The 23,606-nt window shown below is 38.7% G+C and overlaps 1 protein-coding gene and 1 long non-coding RNA gene across 3 annotated transcripts; both read left to right on the top strand.

The window, feature by feature from the left end:
• Positions 1-1,577: 1,577 nt before the first annotated feature.
• On the top strand, positions 1,578-23,544 carry LOC108109943 (cytosolic purine 5'-nucleotidase). Of its 2 annotated transcripts, XM_017218748.2 has the most exons (8): positions 1,578-2,000; positions 3,052-3,140; positions 21,157-21,230; positions 21,293-21,506; positions 21,569-21,715; positions 21,889-22,009; positions 22,075-23,028; positions 23,093-23,544. In XM_017218748.2, exons 1-8 carry the CDS (start codon positions 1,593-1,595, stop codon positions 23,231-23,233), a joined length of 2,148 nt encoding a protein of 715 aa, XP_017074237.1. In that variant the 5' UTR covers positions 1,578-1,592; the 3' UTR covers positions 23,234-23,544. The 2 variants fall into 2 exon arrangements, with proteins under 2 accessions (XP_017074237.1, XP_017074238.1); XM_017218749.2 differs by lacking the exons at positions 1,578-2,000; positions 3,052-3,140 and adding an exon at positions 6,587-7,369.
• Positions 7,385-13,806, top strand: LOC108109946. The gene is made up of 2 exons (XR_001772542.2): positions 7,385-13,099; positions 13,156-13,806. It is a non-coding gene; the product is annotated as an uncharacterized LOC108109946 (long non-coding RNA).
• Positions 23,545-23,606: the final 62 nt, after the last annotated feature.

Consider the following 23,606-nt stretch of genomic DNA (forward strand, 5'->3'; position numbering starts at 1 on the left):
AGTGAAAGAGAGCAGCGGATAAAGCGCCTGCGCTTGAACTGTCAGAATTGCAGGCCAAAATGTAAACGAAAATCGAAGGGAAAGCAAAATTGTTGATATGCTAAACATCGCATCATCATCTGTTCGAAAAACAAGCGGAAAAGTAGTCGGAAAAGCGGTCGAAACGCCATAAAAATAGACAAATAGAATAGATAAAACCGAAAAGAACAAAAGTTCAATCGTAGGAACAAAGAAAAGCTTGCCATACTCAAAAAATGTCCGGTGCCACATTTTAGTTACTATATATCGCAGTGAATGGAAATTTTGGAAAACTTTTTGAAAAACCAAAAAAAGACTCTCTAGTCGCGCAGTGTGTGTGTGTTATGAAATCATTGCCGCGTGCGTAAGTGCGAAAATAGAGCTGGAAATTTCAAGAAAAATTGAATAATTCTAAATTGAAAATTAACGAAAATTAAAAGGAAAGAAAAGTGAAAAACGCGTAGAATCCAGGCAGTAAAAAGGTAACTACTGCTTAGAATAACTCGCTTTGTTTTTTAACCCAAAGATGAGTCATTTTGTTGTTGCTGCTGTAGTATCCAATGGCCATATATACATACATATATCTAGTGCCACTGCCCCCTCCCGCATTGTTAGTTTTGCCCTTTGCCCTTTTTGCCGGCCTTTGATAGATCGATATGCGGTTATTTTCGGTGGGCGGTTGGCCTAGTCGGGGGTGTCATGTGATTTTGTTTGCCGGCACCTTCTACTAACAGCAGCAACAACAACAAACAACAAACTTGTTTTTTTCTGCAATTACGCAGCAAAAACAAAAGCGGCGAACGTATAAAAAAAAAGAGAGAGAACACGATAAATTAGCTTAATCAGCAAGTTTGCTGGCGTTGGAAAAAAATGCACGCATATAAGAGTAAGGCAACTGCATTGCCTACTTTTGGGCGTCACCTTTAAATGCTTGAATTGGTTTTAAAGCGAACCCAGGTGGTACTCATAGAAGAAGCTCAAAGGAAAACTATGGAAAAAGATATATGTATAAGGAAAATTAATCAGTTAAAGTATTTTGTTATTTTAGGAATATATAAATTGTGTTTTTTTTGTATATTTAAACATAAATCTTAGAAAAGGTTATTGCCTTAAATTTTCATAAAATTTCATTACATTTATAGCTTTTTTCTATCAATTCAATATCAAATTCTCATTTGCATAATGGATAATCTACACCACTTTTATGTCGCACTTTAATATAAAGATCATTATAGACAAGCACAGCTTTATATAGGCTCCATGCAAGCCATGACATCACTTTCCCTAGAAACTATAACCCAAAGATTTAAGTCCTATACCAAATTCCATAACAATCAAGAAACTAATTAACTATCTTAGTTAAATTTAAGATAATAGTGTTATTTTGAGTAACTTTCTGAGTGCCAGGTACGTATATAAAGTAGAAATATATTTAAACACCATCTCGCTTTATTGCTTTCTCACAACTCACAGATACACACACACACACACCCGCACAAATGCATTATTAGTTTGTTCCTACACCTACACAAGCACACACCTACACACACACACATCGCCCTGTTAAGTTGGCAATGAGAAACTTACGCCGTTTAACAAACACTTTGCAGTACCGCCAATTAACAAGCAGATCCGAAACAACAGCCACCTTAAGATATCAGCCAGCACAACACAAGGCCCAAGTGGCAATTGTTAACACGACACGTCGGTGGCTGTCACAGAAACTAAGTGAAATCTACATCGGCTTGAGGAACCCTATCATCATCCATCCAAGGATACGTCTTATCCATATTGGTGGTGTCCCAAATTGCCAAAGGAACAGCAACAGCAACAGCCGCAGCAGCAGCAGCACAGGCAACCTTAAGTTAAGTTGCTCTTATGCCAGTTTAGGCAAAATGCAGGCCACGCCCAGCGATGATGCTCAGCCGCAGGATCCGCTTAAGTCCTTCGAGAGGGACTATTGCGACCTGCCGCCCTACCAAGTAAGTACACTGAGAGAAAGTTTCTTAAATGGTAAAGAGGAGGACAGTTTGAGGTTTTTTAAGGGAAAAATGGAAAGTTTGTTTGTAGGTTTCTGTGATTTTATAGAGAATTTTGAAGATATAGGTGAACATATCCTGTAGCTTAAGGCCCTTTAATAGCCTTTAAAAGGTATACAAAATGTAGTTTTATCTTAAGAAAAGATTGAAAAATATGATTTTATAAAGAGATATAAGATATCTATATAAAAAGGAGTCTCAAAAGTGGGAAACTTAAGGATAGCGTTTCTAAAAAAAGATAATTAAGACACTTTAGACAAAAGTCTTTCAAGTTAAGAGCTCACAAAAAGTAACCAAAAAGAGAACCTTAAAGCTAGCATTTCCAGAAAAGATACTTCAGCCAAAAGTTTTTCAGGTTAAAAACTCACAAAAAGTTACCAAAAAAGGAACCTTAAAGCTAGCATTTTTAGAAAAGATACTTCAGTAAAAAGTCTTTCAAGTTAAGAACCGACAAAAAGTTACCCAAATTTGTAAAATTTATATATATCCAATCATAAAATCTAAGCTCCCTAATCTAAACTTAAACTTTTCGCAACTTAAAACCCCTTTTAGTTTTAGTGTAAAAAAGAAGTAAGGAGAGGCAGGGTTGGTAGCTAAGACAGCAGCATATCAATCAGTTGCAGCAAAACTCATTAAACTTGTGCCAATTGTGTCAGTCAAAGGAGGCAGGTTGGCCAGGGTTTGTATGCCACCCTCCCCTCCTAGTGCCATATCCCCTTTCTCTCGGTTTCCATACATATATTATTGTTTTTTGTCCTAAGCACTTTGATTGCTTTGCCTTGCTACCACTGCCCCCACTGCCTCCACTGCCTGCCTGCCTGCGTTCTCAATTTCAAAAACCTCATCCTCATTTTCAATTTTCCGGACTTTAAAATTCTCTGCATGAGTGTTTGTGTGGGTTTTGTTTGTTTCTGTGTATGAGTGTGTGAAAGTGTTTGATAAGATAAGGCCAGTCTCATTAATTTCCCAATTTTTCACACTCTTTTTTTTCCAGTGCGACATGAGTGACTCGGCACCGAATACCCCTGGACCCTGCTCAGCCTCGGCTCTGCCTAAAAAGTATTACCGTCATGCGGCTCACAGGTGAGTTTATAAGTCAATAATTTGGTTAGTTTTTTTTAAGGGGTTTATAGGTGGGGTATTAAAATCAAAGATATGTATAAATATATTATACAATAATGTGAAAAAATCCATGAAAAGCTAAACCAGCTTTCTAAACCATCAAAATCTATACAAAAGAAGGGAAAATTTCCATATTTTCCTTTTACTTCCTTACTCAAACTTCCAATTTCGGCTATAAATATTACTATTTAGTATTTCTGCTTAAGAAAACAAGAACAAGTTGATTTTCCAAATCATTTCCTTACTGATTTTTCGCTAAGTGTAAGCTTAATTTGCAAGAGAGAGAAATTTCCCCCATTAAAAGAGAGCCACCACGGTCAATGCCAAGTACGAACGCTTTTCTACAGCCGCGTATCGTCTTATCTCGCAGCCAAAAAACAACAACAACAACAACAAAAACAAGAACAAGCCTAAAAACAACTACTAGCTAGTTAATCCACATGGAATGGGAACGTTCGCTTGACAACCTGACTTTGATAGCGAACGCTCATTAGTCTACATATGCAGGAATTTCGGGGTGTACTAGGCTATAAATTATTACAACTATCGGAAAGGTTTTTTTTTTATGTATAAGCTTTGGCAACGTCACGTATGAGTGATAAAGTTGAGAGCTATATAGCAGGTTGTATATATATTGTATTAATAATAAACAATATAGTTTTAAATTGAGTTTAGAACTCTTTAAAATCTATATTTTCGATTATATTTTTAACTTATAAGTTAAAAATCTTTTACTAAGTTTCAAAAACCTATTAGAAACAAATAATATCTTGAAAAAAGTTTATGAAAATATATCCATCTTTAAGTAATAATTATAATAAATCACATAAAAAGTGTTAATATCAAAGAATTTTTTAGTTTTAGGATTAGAATTTTGATTTATCAGACCATTAAGGACTAGACTAGATCAGAGATTAAGGTTTGCAAACTCAAGAAGTACCTAAAAACCTTCAACTTTCCCAAGTAATTCCTCCCAAAATAGTTTAAAGTCTTTTAAAATTAAGTTTTTAGAAAGAAATCCCAAGTAAGCTTGTCAAATTCCATGGTATGCAGATCGTCTGGCTTTGAATTTTCCCACCCATTCGACTTTTCCTTTGCCATTTTTTCTTACTTTATTTTCTGATTACAATATTTTGTGACGCTGTCCCATTATCGCCGGGTTTTTGATGATGTAGCAGCAAGGAGGGGGGTTGAGGGGTGGGCCGTCTGAATTGCTTGTTAGGCGTTGTGTAGCTGCAAGTGAGTGGGCACTTCGAGCCACTCGAGTGTCAGCTGCAATTGCAGTGTGCGTTTATCTCCAGCTATGCATGTATGTATGTGCCTGCCTGTCTGTTGACATTGACACGAAGCAAAGTGCAAGCTACGATTTTCAAGAATATTAACTACATATATATATAATATATATAGTATATATTAACCAAACAACCCAAAATAAAAAAAAAAGGTGCTAAGTGAGTGGGCAGAGCCAAAGAAAGGTCTATTTATATAGACCCATCTGGAGGACTGATCGATCGATCCCCAAAAAGAAGCAACCAAAAACTCGCAGAGAGAAATGAAATATGTTTGTTATTTGGAATATGGAATATGCTATATGGTATATGGTATATGGTATATGGCAATGAATATGCAAATGGCTGATGAAATATTCATGAACACACGATGAACACACCGCACCCATCAAAATTATAATTGGGCCCATAATTAATGCGCACATAACATACATCCATATATATATATATCTCTATATCTGATAGGCTTTTGTAGGCTGCTGCTGCTGCTGCCATTTCAGAGGTGTCACAGGGATTTGCATATAAACAAAAAAAAAAGTAAAAAAAAAAAACCAAATCGAATGGATTTATGGCCTGTCAATGGCCGAGAGCAATTCGATCGTCTATCTATATCTGTATCGCCTAGTCGAATCTCTTTCAAAAAGTCAAACAAACAAATAACAAAAAAATTCCATTTAGCCAAGTCGCGAACCCCCCACGCACTGGGCTAGTTAAGCACTGAAAAAAAGAGGAGATAAGACAAGGTTAGATGGAAAAATATAATTCAATTATTTTGTGGAAGAAAAAATCCTATTTAAGGGATATATTAAGGGGAACTTTTTTTTGGGAAACCTCTTTTTAATCTAGTTTTTCTAGTCATTTCTCTCAGTGCCTGCCAGTCAATGGAACTTGTTGTCTGCTGGGGGCGTGGGCTGTATGGCCATAAATAGTAAGAGTGTGCCCACAAAACTATTTGGTTACAGTTGAGGACAGAAATGTACTTTTAAGTGAATTTAAATTAAAAATTAAATTCTTTTTTTTTAAATTTTTAAAACATTTGATAATATTTTTAAGTTAAGAAAGCCTTTCTTCTGTGATTTAAGATTCCTATTTAATCTTACAACTACATAGAAATTTTCTCTCCCTGTAAGCCACTTTCTTTCTACGCTAAGAAAGATAAGAAAATATTTCGCCTAATCCACTGCTATTTCCTCAACCTCCGCTGTCTGTCTGTGTGTTTTTAACTTTTGTGTGCATAATTTCATTTCTTTTGCCGCTTTCCAAGCATTTCCATGACTGACACACTAAAATTTCCATGCCCACAAGTGGGTGTAGTCATAGTAAGCGTTGTGTGTTTGGCCATTTGGAGCTATTTTCGAGTAAGCAAGCAGGGCGTGAAGATAAACTAGAGAGCGAGTGGTCTGTTTGGCAGAATGTTAGGGAGGGGAGTGAAGAACTTTTGATACCCCGTTTCGTAGAAGGAAGTTGTGAATGATCAGTTTTGAGATTTAAGATAACATTTGAATATTTGAGAGATATGTCCTTATTTATAGGGTATTTATATAGAGTAAAAACTTGATAGTGTCATATAATTCTATATAAAAACTCTTAAATGTGATTTTCATACATGGTATCAATAGAAAAACATAAAATACATATTGATCATATATGAACAAAAATGATATTTTATGAGGCCTTAAAATTTTTCACTTATAAAAAAGTTATGGAATTATAGAAATTCCACGAACCATTGATTTTTCTCAGTGTAAGTGATCACTAAACGATCATTCCCTTAACGAGTGATCTAATAGGTAGCAAAACAAAGTAGAAAACATTTTGTATTTATTGCATAAAAGGCATCAAAACAACAAACTGAATGGTCTACGTTGACACCATCTAAAGCAGCAACAACAAGGAGGGGGGAAGAGAGCAGAACAAGCAAAAGAGAGTAAGAAACCCAGAAAGAGAGAGAGACAGAGAGAACACAGAGCTTTCGACGCCGACGCGCTGTCACTAGTATTGAAAACGGAGAATGTTGGGGGGCTCTACTCTCTCTTCAACGCTCTGTTGCTCTCTTTTTTTTGTTGTTGCTTTGGCCAACTGCTCTGCTGCCTGCCTCTGCTCTTCCTTCCTCCATTTCCACATTGCACTTTCAGTTGAAATTTGAACGTTGACCGAAATCGTTGGAAATACGTTTTTATTCCGTAAATCCCCAAAAACACCAAAAATTCGTATCGGAATCGTGTAATCTTATTAATCACAAAAATCGCAAACGCTTTTTTAAATCATTTTTTTTTGTTTTGCCAAGTTTTCTAACATTATAAAAAAAAAAAACAAAAAAAGAAACCGAGATCGACAAGCAAGTGTGTACCGTTGATACGCCACGCACGATCATTCAGATCCATTCCAACTTCAGATCTCCGTGACGTCGTCGTCGTCGTAGTCGCTAGCGTCCGCCAAAAAAAAACAAAAAAAAAAACAGCTGATAAGATATATATCGCGGTAACCCCTTTCCCCTACCACCCACTTTCCACTCCCACTGAGCGAAAGAGCTTTATCAGCAGAAGCAGCCGCCGAAGTAGCAGCAGCAGCAGCAGCAGCAGCGACGCGGCGCAGCATTTGTGGCCTTGTCATCCGCGGCAGCTCGAAGATGCCACAACCAAAGCCGAAACAGCAGCAGAATCCGCTGCAGAAACATTCCACAACCAACACCAGCTCCAGTCTGAGCTCTACTTCCAGTTCCACTTCCATTCCCGCTGGTCTTAGCACTACCACGATCATTGCCGCTAAGCGGGAACGGGAACGTGAACGTACTCAGACTATTGGGGAAACGGACATGGATCAATCGGTGCTCAATGGTCTGGCAGTGGGTGGAGATGGACCAGCTGGTTACCATGGACACAAGCGCGAACTGGGTCACAGGTGAGGGGTAAACTTTAGATGGGTACCATTAGATTAGTACCATTAGAATTATTATATATGGGTAAAGATGTTTTCAAGATCTATGGAAAGATCTTTTCCAAAGCTGTGGAATCTATGGAAAATGTGATCTTCTTTTAAGAACTTAACTTTATCTTTTAAGATCTCTCTAATAGGTTTTATATGTGGAAAAATGTTAATACTTCATGGAAAGTTAAGAAGATTTGTTAGAAGTATTTCTTCTCTTTTAGAAGAATCATTTTAAAGCCAAAGCAGATCGTTCTTTCTAGATCTATAAAGGAGTTTCTAATATTGTATTAAGGTTAAGCTTTACATAGATAGAGTTACTCCTCAGAGCAAGATTAAGTTAAGATCAAGTTAATATTGCATTAAAACCGTCTTAAAAACCCTAAAAAAATATAAGCCTGCACTTTCTAGATTGATCAAATTGTTTATTGAACCATCTATAGATATAGGCTATATAGCTATATAGGTAGTAATCCGTATGGAATATGATATTGTTATTGTAGTTGCATTTAGAAAATATAAAGCCGATATGCTGGAGACGGAGACTTCGTTTATGAATCATCGTATTTTCTAGATTATTCAGACTGTCTTACATACAGTTTATAGCATTTCCAGAATATTACGAAGGCAAACATTGCAATTATATCAGATTTTCTATATAAACTTAATGGAGATTGGTTATTGATATACATATGGGATAGATATATATGGCATAAATATATGTGGGATATATATAAATAGTCTTAAACCAGCTGTGTGGGCTAACGATCGTATTACTAGACTTCACTTTTTGTTTAGCTTTCTCACTTGCAACTTTCTGGTTTAAGTTTTGCAACTTTCTGGTTTAAGTTATTCGATTCTAAAATGAAGAAATTGTTCTAAAAATCACTATAATTAGCTTACAAAAATAACATTAGAAGCTTAAGCTTAAACTTAAACATGATTTAATCTAATTATGTTGGCTCTTAAGTGCAAATCCAAGGGAGAAAAAAGCCTAGAAGGGCCAGGCAAATGGGTTAGATTTTAATTACTGGAATGAATCTTTCCAGAAGTTGATTTAAATCTAGAAACCTCAAACCTCATTTACTCAAATGCATCTAAGTCGCTTGACTTAAGGAAGAAAGTTTCTTAAATACTGACTTCCCAACAATAGTTCTTGATTATAGATCATCTATAAAACTGTGAAAATAAGAACTTAATGGATCTATAAATATCTAGAAGAAAATCAGAAATCAGAAAATTCAAATTCAAAGCCAAAAAAAGTTCTAGAAAGAACGAAGATCTTAGCCAGATCTTTACTTTGCCTTTTAAAACCCTTAAACCTCAAGCTTAAGGCAGTTTAGTTTGTAGGCTTACATAATCCTTTAACTAACTTATGAAATCTACAAAATATGTTTTAGGTAGAATCCAAAGTCTGCCCAAAACTAAACTGCTAAACATGCTATGGCGATATCTCTGCTTGTAATCTTGATTGAATCACTAAACCTCTTATCTTCCTCTCATGCTGACTCACTCGTTCATTGGGATCAGTAGTGATATATATATATATATAGTATATAGTATATAACTTGGCGAATTTTTATTAGCATGCCCATATAGTGCACAAATAAGTTGGCAAACCTTTGGCTATAATTGTTTGGTTTTTTCGAGCTTTTAAATCACAAACGTTTGTCTTTCTTATCTCAAAAGTGGGGGGAGGAGGGTAACAATAGGGGTATGGGTGATGTTTATAAGAGACTACAAGGGGCCATTTGACAACTGGCCCAACTGCTGTTTACAGTTATGAACATGCCCTTGACCATGCCACCATATAAACACACTTTTAAATGTCGTCGTTGCCCACCTACCGCCTACCGTCTGCCGCCTGCCGCTTAACCCCCTTCACCTATTTCCCTATTTTAATTGGCAGGCTGCCTAATTGCTGCCACTGCCACTGCCTGCCTCAACCCTTTTCTGCCTTGCCTCGGCCTGCCTACACCCCATCGTTCGATCATTTAATTTCAGTTCATTTGATTTCTTTCGCTTGTATGTCAATTAATGTAAATTTCTGGCTGTCAACGCGGCAGTTGACTTAATGAATCGCCGCCAGCCAGCCAGGCAGGCGCAGGCTAATCTCCCCCAGCAATCAAAGCAGATTATTAGGCTTAGCTATGGCCTAGCTTGACTATTTTCTATTTCCTATTTTCCTTGTTTTTTAACTGCTTGATTCTCCTTGATTCTTCTCTTCAATCATCGTTGTTGGTCCTAAATTGGCATATTTATGTTACTCAGGGCAGCAATGCTAGCTGCTGAGGGGGGGGAGGGGAGTTTAATTCAGCTGCAGCTACGTGACCTCTGGCCCGCTCTGCTCCTCTGCTGTTAACCCTTAACCCTCTTAACACCCCACCCTCCCGAGTCAGTGTCAGTGCCTTGCCTTTGGCTCTTTCGAATGCAAACAATGTGCCCGCCCGTCCGCTTTTCACGTCCCTCTGCCCTCGTTCTTTGTACCTGTCGTGGCCAACTTTACCTTTTGCCATCTTCCCATGATTGTCTTAAATCAGACATGACCTCCTCCCGCTACTCCTCCTGCTCCTACAGCTTCTCCTCCTCCAGGTACTACTGCTCCTCCTGCTTCTGATGCTCTTCTTCCTTTAGCCTCGGCGGGGGTCACGTAGCTGGCAACTTTTATTGCGTAGCCGGAAACGGAAACGCCGCGAACATTCACGACAGGCGCGCTGTAAAGACAGAGAAAGAGAGAGAGGGTGAGCGCGAAGGGTGATGGCAAAATGGAGGCGTGGCAGCTGATGGTGGGTGCTTTACTGTAACCATGGAAATGGCAGAAGACCAACTGCAGCAGCCACAGCAGGAAAAACTTTAATGCAATTTGCATTTCATTGAAATTCACATGCTAAATTTATTTTAAAACGAGCTGCGCTTTCTTTTTTTTCCCCTCCTCACACACACACACACAAACACTCACACACTAACACACAGATGCTACTGGCTTTTCCAATTTAATTGTGGCAACTTTTTCGGCCAAACCTATTATTGTTATTATTATATGCGGGCGAACGGGCGATTTCAATGGCTAATTTATGCACATTTTCCGGACTTTTGAACTTGATGGGATGGGGGGTAAAGGGCTGGGAGTTGGTTTGTAAGGAAAATTTGTTTTTCTTTTGCACTTTTTTTTTTTTTGTAATATTTTAATGTATTTTTAAGCTTTAAATTATGAGTGTTATTTATGTAATTCTGGCTTGCTAAAATTCTTTTTAAAAATCTATGTTTATTAAGGAAAAATTAAGAGCAAGAAATGTGAGAATTTTCACGCTTAATTTTTATTTTAATCAATCTTAATCTTAAATATTAATCAATCTACAGGGTGGCCCTTGTAGAGATTGCTTTTTAAACTATCGATAACTTTGACTTTGACATTTCGAAAGTCCTTGTCAATGTGTTAGATTTTTAATAGAAGGTTTGCGGTTTACGAAATGGTTAAGTTTAGGCTCAAAGTAAAATGGGAAATATTGATATTTTAAAAGCGTTCTTAAAATGCAAATCTTTCGTGGGCCAACCTATAAAAACTTGCCAAATTAAATCGAAATATTAAGACTTTCAGAATCTAAGTTAAGTCTTCACAAAATCTAAATAAAAGTTGAAAAATTAATAATAAATAAAACAACAAAACAATTCTCAGCACACAAAGAATAAAGAAAAATCAAGGAATGCAGCAACAAAGTAAAGATAAACAAATAGAAAACATTCAATATATATATAGATATAGATATATATATAAAAATATTTACATAAACAAAGAACTAAAACAGCGTAGAATTGTAAACTAAAGTTCTGTACTTTATATTAAATTTAATTATTAACTAAATTTTAGCAAAGAAACTTTACTCAGCTTATAGAGAAAGCAAACTGCCAAAAGCAAACCCCAAAACCAATGCCAAGGTCGTGTTGGGCAGGGTCAGGCGGCGGACTTTTGCCACCCACCAAAGCTGATTATGTTTTGATTGGAACGCAAAAGCTAAATTATTTGATTAATGGGATATGCCAGAAAATAAACAAAATTTGCGGCAAATGTCACGTTTGCAAATTGGAAAATCCTCTCAAATAATATTTGCATTTGCATTTGTATCTGCGAATGAAAATTCGAATGTGAATTACAGCTAAATTTTATCCTCAAAAAGCAAAAACAAAAACAAAAAATACAAATCTAGTACAGCTCGTAATGGGGACGCATTTTGTGGTCAATGTAGAATTTAATTTGGCATATCATTCTCGATTATGTCGCGGACTTTTGTTTATGACTTTTAAGAGCCTTAACAGGCAGCAGCTGATGATTAGTGGGCGTGTCCCGTGGCCCTCATTCGTTGTTGGCCTTGAGTTTGTCGATGCCTTGGCATTGCCGTCATCATTAAAATGCAAATAACATTCTGTATGCCACCTTTGACTAAGCGGTGGCACAAAGCGTGCGGCACGTGTGTCAGTAGTAGGAGTTGGGAGTTGGTAGTTGGAAGAAAGGAAGTTAGGGAGTTGGGAGTTTTCCATCTTCTGGTGGAAATAGTTTTCCAACAATCGACAGGGAACTTGGTTGGTTGGTAGTCAGTCAACAATGTTCGAAACGCGTGCCTGAACGGTGATTGTGGTTTCTGGTTTTGCGAGGCGTCTCTTCAAAATGTCAGCTTACAGCTTTAGTTTCTTAGCGAAGGTCACATTGTTGTAATTTGTAAGCTGGTCACTCTTATTGGGCTTAACTTGGCTGATAATCTTTTGGGGAAAATGTTCTTTAAATGTTTTCTTAGGACTTTAATTTGAGGTTACTGGAATTATTAAATGCGATTCATAGTTTTAGTTTCCGTACGATGGTCACATTGTTGTAATTTGTAAGCCTGGGCTTGACTTTGGGGAAAAATGTTTTTAAAATGCTTTTTTAGGACTTTAAATTAAGGTTTTAAGCATAATTCCATGCGAGTTACAGCTTTAGTTTCTGTACGATGGTCACATTGGTGTACGTTTTGTTCTGGTCACTCTGGTTTGGCTTGACTTGACTGGCAATCTTTGCGAAAAATGTTCTTTAAATGCTTTTTTAGGACTTTAAATTAAGGTTTTAAGCATAATTCCATGCGAATTACTTTAGTTTGTGTACGATGGTCACATTGTTGTACTTTGTAAGCTGGTCAGACTTTCTTGGCTTGTCTTGACTGATAATCTTTGCTGAAAATGTTCTTTTCTAGAACTATTCCATGCGAATTACAGCCTACTTTGTTAACTGGTCACTCTCAAGTGGATTGACTTTGGGGGAAAAGTTCTGAAAATGCTTTTTAAAGACATTAATTCAAGGTTTTTGGCAAAAGTTGATACAAAGTTGTTAAGAAATCCTTAAAAAATAGATTCCTTTTCATAAAATTGAATCCAAACTTCGCTTCAGTATCATTATATATACCTTAACTCATTTACGATATCTAACTAGCCGTTGGTCACATTAATTTTGGTTAACTTTATGCAAATCTGGCAACATAGTTTCTATGGTTTACTCCAAAAAGTAGTAGTCCCCCCGTAGCAGCCTCCTCTTGTGGTAACCCTTAATCCTTAGGCAATCCTTTAAGTTAACTTGGTCACACTTTCACTTCCGTTTGACACTTCTCGACGAAAATCCAAGCTGAAAGCATCGACAAGGAAAAAACTGAAAGAAAAAAAAAAAAAAAAGAAAAACGCAATGTATAAGTATAAGGTTAAGAGTTCAATGCAAAGCCGGCTGAATAAAATCTTTACAGGAATCATATTGTTAAGCGAACCGTCAAGAATCTCGTCAAGAATGTTGTCGATAATCTCATTAAGGAGCTCCTCAAGGATGTCCTTCAGAATCTGTTCAAGAAGCTTATCAAGAATCTTATTAGGGGTCGGGTCATGGGGCTCGACCGAAATATGGTAAAGAATTTCGTCAAGAATCTTTCTAGAGATCTTGCCAGGAATCTCACCAATACTCTAGTCAAAGATCTTGTCAAGAATCTTGCCAGGGAACTCACCAGGGATCTCATCCGGGAGCTTCCTATCTTATCCGGAACTCCAAGGGTCAGCATACCTTCCGTCCCAGGGCTACGTCGCCAAATTCGTATCCATATCAAGCGCAGAGTGTTGGCAAATCGTAGTTTATGGCGACGCCCACCAAGCGCCTAAGATGGGTGCTGTTTGCTGCAACGTTTCAAGAAGGTAGACCACATCATCAACGAATCCCACCAGAAGAGTAATCCCCTCCAGGCCTTTGCTTCAATGGCAGTGGTCTGCGAGATGGTCTGATGGCACTCTGAGATGGTCTGATAAAAAAGATGATGTAAAATTTTAGAAGAAACAAGGCAAAGGAACTTGTAAACTGAATAAGAAGTGTCACCTCGAAACGTATCTAAATAAATATTAAGAATCCCAAAGGCTGTCGGCGGCTCCGCTTTCATCTAGTTAAAAGGAGAGGAGGGCTTCTTGATGGGGGAAGTGACTGGCCACTCTGAAATTGGATTAACCTCAGCACACAATGCAATTTGATTAAGTTCGTTTAGATCAAATTGGATGCCGCCGCAGCATCGTAGTCCAGCCCTTGCTGCTGGCTAATTAAGTCCATCGTGTAGAATTCACATGCTAAGCTGCCCTCAATCAATTTGGGGGGCGCAGGCAGGCAGGCCGTCAGGCAGGAAGGCATCCATTCAGCTATCTATCAAACCACCCCGACGATGGCAACCCTTCGGCAGTCTGTCAAGGTCGCACGCGATGATGAAGCTCTCGCGCCCGCCCCCCTGACAATGAAATTGAAAGTGTTTTACTATATAGTAGAGTCGCCACCAAAAGAAGCACCGCCGACAGGAGAGAACATAAAAATTGGTGTGCCACGCATGGCTATGATGGGTCTGGTCTGGTCTGGTCTGGACTGCCACTGTCCCTGGTCTGGGTATGCTGAGCTACCCCATCGCATGGCCATGGTTCTCCATAGCTCTCGCCCATTCTACGAGACCCTCGTAAAACTCGAGTACGGCGCTTTATTTGAATTTGGATTACGCTTTTTTTTCGGGGGCCTCAGTTTGTGTTCGCCTCGAGCGCAGTCCGGGCGATTTTCTCCGCTTTAAGTTTTGCCATCAGGATTCGATTAGAGTGTTTGTGTGTGTGTTGGTTGTTAAGATCTCCTGGTTGGAGTGCTGGTGCTGGTGCTGGTCTCCTCCCAAGTGCTTTCTTGCTTTCTTTCTATTCGCTTTTTCTTTAACCTGCGTGTGTGTGGCTGGCAATTAAGGTCTTAATTAGAAGTAAACTCGTGTCGGAAGTGAACTGCGAATTGCTTTGTCGCAGTGCCATGAACAGCTAACACTGGTCAGCAAAATGTTGGGGGGAGGAAGAATTTTGGGGTTAATGAAGATTATACTACTTAGAAAAGGCTAAATTTGTGGTTTTTTGGTTAGCAATTTAAGCATTTCTTGTGGACATTTTTTGACATTTAAAGGTTTTTGAGGCAGATTAAGGATTAACATTGTAAAAATTAGTTTGAAACTTAGCTAAATGTCAGAACTTAAAATGAGGAGGAGGAGAAGAGGGACATTTAAAGGTTTTTAAGGCAGATTAAGGATTAAAATTGTAAGCACTGGTTTGAAACTTAGCTAAACGCCAAAACTTAAGAGGAGGAGGAGAACATTTAAAGGTTTTTCAGGCAGATTAAGGATTAACATTGTAAACATTGGTTTGCAACTTAGGTGAATGCAAAAACTTAAGAAGAGGAGGGGATAAGAGAAACATTTAACGGTTTTTCAGGCAGATTAAGGATTAATAGTGATTTGAAACTTGGCTAAAGATCCACATTTACGAAGAGCAACCGAAATGGTCCCCTTAAGACTCTCTTTTCTTAATGGTTTTTATTCCATTTTTTGTTACTTTTTAAACACACAGCTTGTTGTTTCATAAACTTAAATATAAATTTAAGAAATTCTAACTTTTTATAGCTAAATATCTACAATATTTCCCTACCCAAACTGTCGAGCAGCCCACAGAACAGCTCCCAATCTTAATCCCAACCTCAACCATAATCCCTGCCTTTCCTGCTGACCAGTGTAGCCAAAACACATCTGCTGCCTCTCTTATATCCACATAAGTGTATATTTGTGCATATGTATGTATGTGCCTGTGCGTGCTGGGCTGTGCTATTTGGTTTTGTGGTTATGCTTATTAAGTCAATTATCGCCCCAATTGCGCCGCCCTGGACCACACATAGGTGACCGCTGTTCGTTGGTCGTTCCTTTCGGTACCTTCTCCGCCAGCATCCAGGAACCTTCCTTCTGCCTCAACCCTCGATTGTTTTTGTTTGCCATTTTGATTTTAATTGGAAGCGAAACACCAAAAGGACTCTCACAAGATTCTGACACGACCTTGTTTGTGGCTTGAATTGTGTGTGTTTTTGGATAGCCAAAAGGGTGGCGGCGGCGGGGGAAGTAGTTAAGTTAAGTTAAGGAAGGGGATTTACCTTGCCTTGTAGTGGAAATTGCCGATACGTTTATTAATGGAATTTAAACAGCTCTGAGAGTTATCAATTGAATAGCTGAAGGCGGCGGGGAAGGGAGAGATAAAAGCTTAGCCGCAGCAATCAAGGCTTGATTAAGGCTGATTAATAGCCCCAAGGTTTGGCCATACAACAGGCAATTAAAGTGAGTTTAAACCTGTAAAGGAAGACTTCCTCTTCTTTTGATTATAACAAGTAAATCAAGATACTTGAGATTTAGGAATGTATTTGCAAACTTTCTAGTTGATTAAGAGAAAAGTAGTCGTTGGTTGTCTAATCTAGGATTTTCGGAAATTTTCAACAAAAATTTGATCATTATTAAGTTAGATTTTCCTGCTGGTTTGTTAACTAAACACTCTGCTGACCCTTTTGGTTAACCTTTTCCCTCTATTACCTTAACTAATCCCAGTTATAATCTATCAAAAGGGGTGACTCAGGTTGTATATATATGATATGTATATACAACATTCCGAAAGGGCAGTGGCAGTGTGGCAATGGCACGTGGCAGCTGCAGTACGTCAGCAGCTGGAGATGAAATGTCTCAATTGCATTGGCTCAGTTAGTAGAACGGTAATGATGATGATGATGGTGGGTGGGCGGGTTGTTTTTACGTTGATGATGTTCTAAAATAGAATGGCAACAGCTTTTACTATGGGGATTATATACCATGACGCATACGCAACGTTGGCCAGTAGTGGCTACCACGTGTCCGAAAAAGAGAAGAGAGACGAAGAGCTAAGGCGAGAAGTACGAGAAGTGGTATGACAACCAAATTGATAAACTTGCATTGGCATGATATGAATTCTGATTTTACAAGCGAATGCAATGCAATTTGGCCCTGGCCAATTGAGATGGGGTGGGGCGGGATAGAGTTATGGCCATTATGTGCTTCTTGGGATGCATCAGCTGAATCTAATCAACAGCTATGGCAATGGCAGTGGCAGTAGCAATGGCACAATAAACCTTCTGTTGCTGTTGGATTCAGCAAGGACATGGACACAGGGACAACTCCACTTGACAATCCTTGACGGGCAGCAGACTAACTGGCAGGGACAATCTTTTCCTACATTTTTCGGAAAGGGAGAGGAGGGAGAGGTTGGGAAAACGATAAGCATTCGCCCATAAATTCCCATTTTCGACAACCAAAACAGAAATACAGAAAGAGAGAGGAAAATCTAGAGGGAAAAAGTGAGGAAAAGTAAAAGGAAATTCGCACTTGAGCCAAGCAATTTCCAGCAACAAAACTCTCTTAACACTTCGCCCATTTTCGTTTCACAGTCACAGGAAACGTAAACAAGTTAACAATGCATAATAATAGTAATAATAACAACAACAACAACAACAACAACAACAACAAGAACTATAACAACAACAACAACTGGCCACTCAACGGCAACTGTTCAAGAACTTTGAATGCCACCTCGGGCTGCTCTAAGCTAATGGGGGATTCCCCGACTGTTAGTGGCAGTTGCAGTAGCTGTGACAGTGGCTGTGGCACTGTCATGTCTCGGACAGCTGTCACGAACACTAAGATCCCGCCAGAAGACGGAGCAACTGCAGCAACAGCGGCCTTGTGGTGGTGGCCAATGCAACAGCCAGATCATGCGTAAGTCTTTCGCTGACTTTTGGAGCCATTAAAATGGGAAAAGTTAACTTGTTAACTTATTAACTTAAAGAAATCATTGATATTTTGTTGATAAATAAGTAATATTGCTTATTTTTGTACAGGAAGAGAGATTATTGAGAGATTTTGAGAAGAATTCCAAGCTTAGAGTTCATTTTTGGTCTTTAACTTAACTAAAATGTATCTAATTCTGGGCTGATCTTCATAGAATGTTCTTAAGAGGCAGTTTGAATCTTTTATAGATTAAATTTACAGTGTAAATTATGGGTTATGATTTGTAGTTTTACTATTATAGATAGGAATGTTCATTTATAATGTTACCCATTTATGATTATAAAAAGACTTCTCACCCATAAAGCAAGAACTTCAAGCTTAGCAACTAATATAAAAGGTATTACAGCCACTAAATTCTAGTGACTAGAAGCTCAGCTCCTTCGGTCTGCACCTGCATTTATATATCACAAATTTCTTTTACAATCATAAGCCTAACTTCATTCATAAAGAAGAGACTTAAAAAACCCGAAAAAGAACAGCAAATATTATTATATTTTTATAAACAACTTTACCTCCCTCGAATCAAGAACCTTTCACACTTTGCCAGCATAGAAAAAAAGCATTTAAAAGAATGAAAAACAAATTGATTGCTCTGATTCAGGCAGTGTCAATGTACCGATTATGAAAAAATATAATCAGCTAAAAAAAAACAGAATAAAAACACAGAATATATATATATATTTATGTATATATATATCTCTGTATATAAAGACAAGCAAACAAATATAAAGAGATGCTAATACGCAGCGATGACCTTTATGTGGTTGGAAAATGTTGATCGCGCGTTGTAAACAAAAAATACAAAAACACGGCCAATCAGTTCGTTGACGCACTTTGGGCACTTTGGGCATTCATTCAGCCAATGAAATTAAGGGCTTTCAAAATCTTACGAAAAGAGCCAAAAACAATTTGTGTGTTATCAATGCAAATGAAAGGCAAACACACGCCCTTCTTTATGCCCATGAAAACATGGCGAAAACTTGTGACTTTTCACACATAAACATTGCTCATACGCAGTGGCGGCTGACATCTAGATTGCTACTTAAATATATATATATATAGAGTAGTTTATATAGAGAAAGACATATATCTCTGTCATCGCAATCAATAATCTGGGCAAGAAATCTAACTATTTCCCAGGGACTTGATGCTTATTTTTAGGTTCGCATTTAATTGACGCGCAATCCGCGCGGCGCTGGCAGTGACAATTAACCCATACAAGCAGCATATTAGCCAATTTTCATTTATGCATTTATTAGGCTATTTATACCCACAACGATCTCTAATTAATCCGTTTAGTCACCTTGTTGGTTTTTGGGCGGAAATATATATCAAAAAAAAAAGTGCATCATTTTGGTTGCTTGAAAACAGGAAACAATCTCAGGAAACCTTTTGACCTAGCTCTTTGGTGGGGGATGTTTATGGGGTAAAGCTTAAAAGCTGTTTAATGTTTTTAAATTGTTTATGTTTAGAGTTAAAGAAGGTTAAAATATTATATTAATATATTAAAAAGACTTTTATAAGGTCTTTAAAATCAAAAAACCAAAAATAAGCCTTCTTAAAGTTTGCTTTGAAAGACAAGCTTAGACTTTAACCCCCCTTAAACTTTTCTAAAAAATCAATTTCCTTACCAAAACTAACTCTTAATCTCTCTCGAACCCCAAAATCGATTAAAAGTCAGCAACATTCTTGGTAAAATTGGCAAAGCAGCGCGCTTTCCCCGGAAAATGGGTAAAAATTAATTATTGCAGCGGAAAACTGTGTGTGTTGCTGTGTGCCCCTTTGTGGCGTGTGTTTTGTCTCAGATTTATGCATTCTGTTCGAATTTGGGTTGACAAAAGCAACACGAAAGGGTCATGGCAACAACAATAATAACAACAACAACAACAGCCAGCCATGGCTAAGATGAACCAAAAACAATGTTGGCTAAAAAAAAAAGTAAATGGGAAAGGAGGATTTGGTCAGATGTAGGGAGGAGCAGTAGGAGCTGCAAGAAGAGGGAGGAGTATGGCAAAGGAGCATCGTTCGAAGAGGATGCAACTTTTTCGCTTATTTGGCAAATGTTCAAGTGGACCAAAGACCAGGATTGCCAAAAGGGACAGCAGAATAAATAAACGCACAGCATGGACACCCTGGGGCATATAAAAAACTGTCCCCCCCGAAAACACCCTCCTAAAATATCAAAAAATTCAAAAAAGAAAAACTCAACAAAAAATCCGAAACAGAAATGCTCTTTTTTATGGGTTTTTGGGGAGGAGCTATTATAATCCCCCAACCATGATTAATCGAATTATTGATTTGGCAGATATTAAAAATATATTTAAAATATGGCAAAAAGGAAAATAAAAGCATAAAGCCAAGATAAATCGAAAACATTAACTAACCCTTTGCCGCCCCCCCAAAAAATAAGGGCATCTCAAAACATTTTGTCCACGCTCATCCCGCTAATGAGTTTTCCCACAAAAAAAAAAGAAGGCGTGGCACACACATACAAAGTCTGTGGAAAACCAAATAGGGCGTGGCAGCAAGGGCTGCCCGCCCGCCCACAACAACTTTTCTACACTAATTGCTGACCGCAGTCAACGGCGTTGCCGTTGTTGCAGTCGAAGCCGCCGCGTTGTCGAATTGAGAGCAAGCACCGCCTCCGGCTGTTGGAGGGAAAAATGCTAGAAAATGCTTGCGGGGATGTGGTGGTGGGTACACCAGCCATCATCAAAGACCAACGACAAAGTTGAAAATTGAATGTCAAACGCTTTTCACGCCATTTTCATGCCGCAATTTCCACTTTTCACTCGAATGGCAAGCCGCAGTTCGTTTTTCACGCCATTGCCAGGCGATGCGATTTCGAAGCTACTTTAGAATTGATAACCCCTTGGCTTGTATTTTATATATAGATTATAATAGATCGAATCGAATGATCAGCTAAATCAATAAGACGTCATGTCAATATTCTAGAATATTGTAGTAAATCATAAAGTTGATGCATGAATGGGAAATGGAAAACGCAAAACGGGAATGTGTAATAAAAGTTAATGATCTGTTTTGATTTAATGAAATATTTATATGTATATATATATAGAAAATTCTTGAAATTCTTGATGTAAGGGGTTTATGTTTGTCTTTTCAAAATGAAAAGTGAGAAATTGTTGGATATATTTTATGGATTTTTGAAAGATTTATAATGATTTAAGGAATGTTTTCTGATTTGTATATAAATTATAGTAACTATTATTAAGACGCCTAAGATCGTAAGGAGACGTATTATCTTTATAGTTTTCTTATGATAAATACTTAAGGAAACATGGGAAAATCTGTAAGCTTTGTGGGGTTAAGAGCCCTACGTTTTAAAGTATAGAACCTACTCGTACAGTGCAGAATTTTCTGACAACGCCTGATAGTATGCAATATAATTATAAACCATTACAGCCGAAGGCCCTCTGGGTGCCAAGGCCTTCTCAGTAGATTTAAGTTTCCTAAAGCTAAATCTACTTTGTAATAAAAATATTTATAATATAACTCATTCTTATTAAAAATCATACTATAAACCTTATTTCTTTTTGATTTTTGCAGAGTATTTGTGAACAGATCGTTGCATTTGGAGAACATTAAGTACTATGGCTTCGACATGGACTATACCTTGGCTGGTAAGTAACTAATAAATCCTAAAAAAACCAACCTATAACTAATTTAATTTCTTACAAATCAGAATACAAGTCACCTCAATACGAGCAACTTGGTTTCAATTTGGTCAAGGAGCGCCTGGTCTCCATGGGCTATCCCAAGGAGATCCTGCAGTTCGAGTACGATCCCACTTTTCCAGTACGTGGCCTGTGGTTTGACACGCTCTATGGAAATCTACTGAAAGTGGATGCCTATGGCAATATACTGGTCTGCGTACATGGCTTTGAGTTTATCAAGCAGTAAGTAAAGTTTTTCTTAAGTTTTTCATGGGAAAATCTTAATGGCAATGCTTTTGTTTCAGTCATCAGGTGTACGAGTTGTATCCCAACAAGTTCTTGAAATTGGATGAGTCGCGTGTCTATGTCCTGAATACTCTGTTTAACCTTCCGGAAACCTATCTACTAGCCTGTCTGGTCGATTTCTTTACCAACAGCAGCGAATTTGTGCGGTAGGTTTAGTCCCCCTTTTAAAGCCCCATACTAACTCCCCACCTAGATTAGATACTAGACATACGTAGTAGAACCTTCTGTATCCCTTGTCTTTTGGTCTACTACTCTACCCCCCTGTATCTCTACCTTCCCTTTTCTCTACTTTCTCCTGTACTTTCTTTTCCCCCGACAGCGTTGAGCGCGGCATCAAAGCTGGCGATTTCCTTTTCACCTACAAGTCGATTTTCCAGGATGTCCGTCGTGCCGTCGACTGGGTGCATTCCGATGGCGATCTGAAACGACGCACTACGCAGGTAAGGATCGGTCTTTAAGGATCATAGGATTATATAGCAAACATTCTAATACCCTTTCCTCTCAGAACATGGCTCATTATGTCAAGAAGGATGAGCGTTTGCCTACTGTTCTGTCGCGTATCCGTGAATCGGGAGCCAAACTCTTCATGCTGACCAACAGCGACTATACGTACACCAATGAGATTATGACCTATCTGTTTGACTTCCCACATGGCGCCACTCCGGAGGAACCGCATCGCGATTGGAAAACCTACTTCGATGTGATCGTTGTGGATGCCCGTAAGCCGCTGTTCTTCGATGAGGGAACCGTTTTGCGGCAGGTGGATACCAAGACTGGAGGTCTAAAGATCGGTACCCACATTGGACCACTGCAGCCTGGTCAGGTGTATTCCGGAGGATCGTGTGAACTCTTCACCAAGTTCATCAATGCCAAGGGCAAGGATGTACTGTATGTGGGTGATCACATTTTTGGCGATATTCTCAAATCGAAGAAGATCCGTGGATGGCGCACCTTCCTTATTGTCCCAGAATTGGTTAGGGAATTGCATGTGTGGACGGATGAGTGTCAGCTTTTTGCGGAGCTACAGAATTTGGACATCAAACTGGGTGATCTCTATCGAGATCTTGATTCCAGTGCCAAGGTTAAGCCGGACATTTCGCAGCTGCGTACCTGCATCCGAGATGTGACGCACAAGATGGACATGTCCTATGGCATGATGGGCTCACTCTTCCGTTCTGGTTCGCGGCAGACCTTCTTCTCTAGCCAGGTGGTGCGATATGCCGACGTCTATGCCGCCACCCTGCTCAACCTCATCTACTATCCCTTCTCGTATATGTTCCGAGCTCCGGCCATGCTCCTGCCGCACGAGTCAACGGTGGCCCACGATCAGGCCCATCAGCCGCCACCACCGTTGGTTCCGGTCACAGGTTCTTCTTCGGTAGCAGCCTCACCGGATGAGCCAGCACGCCTTGTGGGCGGCAGTGAGCAAGCTAAAGACAACAAGGATTTGCATCGAGCCGTAAGACATGATTATCTTATAGATTTTTATCCGGATATATACTTAAGCAACCTTTTTCTTTCAGAGCTCCATTGTTCATACTCGTCCATCGACGCCCACCGTGGTGACTCACACCCATGACGAGGACTACTCCGAGGAGGAGGAGACACCCAGCGGTGCTGAGTCATCCACTGAGCAGCCACTGCGCGATGCCTCTGAAGACTAGGAACCACTCAATCACCAACAACCCAACAGGAATGTTTGAATCAACGAATTTTCTTCTCAAACATCTCCACGATGATGTCCCAAAAAGGATGTCCCACAGCCCGGCTCCCATCCCAAAAATCCACATCGTGGTCGAAGCAATTGTGAAACGTACGATTTTTCCTGGCGATTTTACCCGATCACAGTTATGTGAAACTATATACCATATATGATATATATATATATATACATTATACATTATACATTAGCTGGTTCCATACATATAATGTGTCTTTTTTTTTTAATTAAAAACATAAATTGCTGTAATTGAAAGAGAATGGTTGTTGATAATAATTTATGAGATGTTTGGAAGTTAAACTTAGTTCTAGAAAGTT

The sequence above is a fragment of the Drosophila eugracilis genome, unplaced genomic scaffold (genome assembly GCF_018153835.1).
Source record: "Drosophila eugracilis isolate 14026-0451.02 unplaced genomic scaffold, ASM1815383v1 contig_394, whole genome shotgun sequence".
Lineage (NCBI taxonomy): Eukaryota > Metazoa > Arthropoda > Insecta > Diptera > Drosophilidae > Drosophila > Drosophila eugracilis.